Source organism: Lactuca virosa, chromosome 4 (genome assembly GCF_052849685.1).
Source record: "Lactuca virosa cultivar CGN04683 chromosome 4, Lactuca_virosa_CGN04683_v6, whole genome shotgun sequence".
NCBI lineage: Eukaryota > Viridiplantae > Streptophyta > Magnoliopsida > Asterales > Asteraceae > Lactuca > Lactuca virosa.
The window spans coordinates 216,009,558-216,014,033 of NC_136429.1; the positions used below are offsets into that span (position 1 = coordinate 216,009,558).

A 4,476-nucleotide genomic window follows, 5' to 3' on the forward strand; every position below is an offset into this window, starting at 1 on the left:
TGGTATAAATATAAATACTAGTACCATATATATGTATTTTTTATATTTTCATGTATAAATACATATTGTTTCATTTAACCTATATAAATGAAACGAAAGATGAAACATAAATTATGGATCAAGCAAGCCTTCTTGGGGCTTTTTAAGAATAAGAAAGAAGAACCTCATGCAAATACGAATAAGTTTGATCCTATTCATGGAGATTCCATAAATATTTCATTCCAAAAATGGAAACAATTGTGATTTGTTTATAAATTGGATGCAATTACTAATTCATGATCTTACATGTACAGAATAAAAATTTCATTATTGATTCTGCGAGAATTTTTATGAAAGCCTTTTATTTGCTTCTCTTCGATGGAAGGTTGATGTATGTCAATTTTTACAATTAAACTGGATTTTAATGTATTAATAAACATAAATTTATAAATTTTTAATACAATTAAACCATATTCATAAAGTATAAATATGTATATTTTTACCTTATTACTATCCTAGTTGTTTTATTTTGAAATTTTGATCATCACATAGATATTGTATTCAAATCATTTTGAATCCTTTAAGTGTATACATGGACATCTAAAATATGCCCTTAGGTTTTAAATATATTATTTCATGTATTAACTTAAGTACTTTTAATATGACTAATTTTAAATAAAAAAAAATGAATTAAAAAAAAAATCGACATTTTGATTTTCAATTTGATTTTGAATCGTTATATTTTTTAATTATTTTTATTCATAGCATAGAATCCAAGATTAAGTTATATCAAATAAATTAAGTTTATATTAAGTTCAGATTAAGCAATGACCGATTACATTTTTTATATAATCGTTATTTTGTTTATGTTAGGCCAATTCTTATTTTAAATAAGATATCTTTTACATTAAGTCATTAACTATTATGAACCCTATTTTCTGTTTAGTTTATACAAATTAACAACACAATTTAAATTTTGTTAATTCGATAACGACATTTTGTATCGTACTTATTAATCTTCTACGAAAAATATATCTAAATATGATTAAAAAACAATGTGCCAAAAATACCAAAAACAAAAACACGATTAATTTCCATGACAAATATGAATGAATGGAAAATGCTTAAATTCATAACAAAAATTCAATTTCCAATTATGGATTAATCAGAAGATATCAAACTTATAACGTATTCTATCAAACACAATAAAAAAACACCCATAATCCTGTTCCTAAACATGCAAATCCAAACTTTCCCCAAAAATCACAATATTCATGAACAAAAATCAAATTCAGATAATCACACCTTTGATTTCTCCTTCAATTGAAAAGTATAATTCAAATTGTCCATTTCCAGATCTTAATTCGAAGATCCACCTTGCATTTACCATCTGACGTTGTGGCCGTCGTCGCTGTTTTTCCGGTCGGTGCTGCCGCCTTGATTCCCTCACAAGTAACTCTAATCGGTACCTTTTTAGTCTTGAAGCTTCCGATCTTCGCCTTCACTTTGGTATCGAGCTGGATCTTCAATGGTAAACTCTTTTTGTTCTTCAGATCTGATTTAAGAGCAGAGTTATCATCCACTGTTTGTCCGGTCGTTGACACGGTGGTCCGCAACATCGTCGTGTTCTTCTTCCCCATCGTGAAGGCCGGAATCAATCCGTCACCGACATCAACGTCTTTCGAATTAAACGAAACAGAAACCGGATCGTAGAAAAATACGATCTTCTTGTTAGGGTTACGAGCTGTAATGGTGAAATTGAACTTCGTGGTGAGTTTATCCGAGGAAGTGAGGTTGAATTGAGAGACATGGAGAGAGGATACTGAGAACGAAGGACGGTGAGGACGGTACAAAACGTACACAACTCCACCGGCTATGGCGGCGATGACAATCAACAGAAGTATAACACAGGTGATCCAGAGACAACAAGAGCAACAGCAGCTACGGCGGCTGCGGCGGGGTTGAGGTCTGTACACCGGACGAGTGGCGTTGTACATCTGGGCTTTGGTAGCCGGAAACGCAGGGTTTCCATTGCCGTTTCCGTTTCCGGCGCCGGTGGGTGCGGCGGGAGTGGGGCCGGTGTTGGGCTTGGAAGCAGGGTAGATTTTCTCTGCCATTGAAAAAATGGTGTGATGATTTGTTTAGGTAAGTCGATCACTCTCGATCTCTGTCTATTTAATTTGTGGTTTTTGTTAGCTGAGATCTCCTTGTAAGTACGTGTATTGTAGTTGACGGTGGCGCCGGGAAAGTGACAGAGAAGAGAGAGAGAGAGAAAGATAGCAACCGTGCAACCAAAAGGGAGGTTGAAGGTGGAGCAAAGCCGCGGAATCTTTATCTCTGTTTATTGGAAGATGCAAGGCTGTTTTCGGAGTTGGAGGGAATACATCAAATTCCTTTCCTCAATCATTAACCCTAAAAAAAACTTTCTCATCAAAATATGGTTCTATTTTTGGTTATATATATAGTCAAAATAAATGGGGATATATATATATATTTTTTTTTATTACATATCTAGTTTTGGAATAATATACAAATACTACGATAATAATTAAACTTTTTGAATGAATTTGAAGATTGGATTAGATTAAAAATATTATATTTTATCCTTTTTAATAAAGAAATATCTTTTTGACACATGTCACATTCTCATTTATTTTGCCACATATAATTTTGTGATTATTTTAAATTAATTTTTATTCCACATGTCATTTTATTAAATTGTAGATAGTATTTATATTCAATAATAAATACATATCAATTTCATTAATGAATTTTCATTTTTATTTTAAAATTACCAAATTAAATATTCATTAATTTTCTTTATTTATTTATCTAAATTATTTGTTTAAATTATTTATTTATCTAAATTATTTGTTTAAATTTAAAAGAGAAAAAAAAACACTTTAATTTTTATAATTCAATATTTTCTTATTTTTCTTATAAATTCATACTTTTCAAATGTGTAGAATTTTGTATTTAATTTTTTTTAAATAAACTCATATAATACATGAGTCTCATACCAAGTTTAGACTATAATCCACATCTTTAATTCGTTTGATAAGTATCATTTTTAACTAAACTTTTAATAATCTATTCTTAACAAATCAAAGATTAAATGCATTTTAAATCGACTCGTTAACAAATAAATAAATCAAAATTATCGTATTTGTTGTTTGTACAAGTATGCATCTAACAATAATGTTCTTTAAATAAAAGGAGTTGAGTTGTCTACATACATATTTTGATTGAAATTATATATTTTTAATCAAACTTTTTTATATAATATTAACTATATGTGAAATCTGAAAACTTTGTAGATCAATTTCCAAAACAGAAAATTTAATAGACAATGTTCACCTACAACTATAAATATGATATTAATTATTAAACAATAAAGACAAATTTATATCCATATGGTTGTACTTATTTTATCTATTCTTCTTTTGCTTACTAACACACACACATATATATATATATATATATATATATATATATATATATATATATATATATATATATATATATATATATAACATGACAAAGGAAAAGTCGGTGGAGACAACAATTCGATTAGAACGTTTTTGGGTGTGTTCGGTAGTTACTTTCTAATTAGTCAACCTTATACTCTCTCCGTTTTAATCGAGCAAAAACTCATTTTATGAAATAAATATAATATATTTATTTATTTGGATGAAGTAATATTTATTTAATTAATTTTAATCCAATTTTATGTATTAATCTATTACTTGTATTTATAATCATATTAAGATAAGATATGGACGAAGTAAAGGATTTAGCTGGAAAAAAAACACTAAGAAAAAATTCATAGAATAACCAAGAAGAGCGGAATGTTTAAGAAAAATGACTAAGATTTTTTTTTTTTCGGAAAATGACCACGACTTCCGCAGAGACGAGCTCCGTAGAAGTCCTTATCTTTTGAGAAATGCATTTTTCAAAAAATGACATGATGGGAAAAAAGACAAAAAAATGTTGCAGAATTCATGGTTCCGCAGAGAAGTTCTCTGCGAAATTGGTACAGTGCTCTACGAAAGTATAACGTCTCTATGGAAATGGTAGCTGGAAGTGGTAATGAAATTCCAACATTTTCGCAGCTCTGCAGAAATGGTACACTGTGCTGCGGATCCTTTAATTCTTTACGGAAATGGTTGCTGGAACCATGATATCTGCAACATTTTTTGTCTTTTTCCCCGTCACGTCATTTACTGAGAGACAAATGCATTTCTCAGAAGATAATCTTCCTCTTTTTGGTCATTTCACAAATTTTCTCATATAATGAACATTGATGAGTAAATCGAAAATTAATATATATTGCAAACATATTAAATGGTATATCTTATAATTTTCCTAAAATATATAGCAAACTAGGTGTGAGACCCGTGTATTACACGGGTTTATTAAAAATAAAAATTTAATATCAATATATAAACATGAAATATTTTATAAAGTAATATTTTACATAACATAATGTAATCTTTT

At 29.0% G+C, this 4,476-nt stretch overlaps 1 protein-coding gene across 1 annotated transcript; it reads right to left on the reverse strand.

Annotated features, from left to right (window-relative positions):
• Window positions 1-1,108: 1,108 nt before the first annotated feature.
• LOC145107986 (NDR1/HIN1-like protein 13) lies at window positions 1,109-2,419 on the reverse strand. Its single transcript, XM_079044961.1, has one exon. It carries the CDS (start codon window positions 2,094-2,096, stop codon window positions 1,317-1,319), a length of 780 nt encoding a protein of 259 aa, XP_078901087.1. The 5' UTR covers window positions 2,097-2,419; the 3' UTR covers window positions 1,109-1,316.
• Window positions 2,420-4,476: the final 2,057 nt, after the last annotated feature.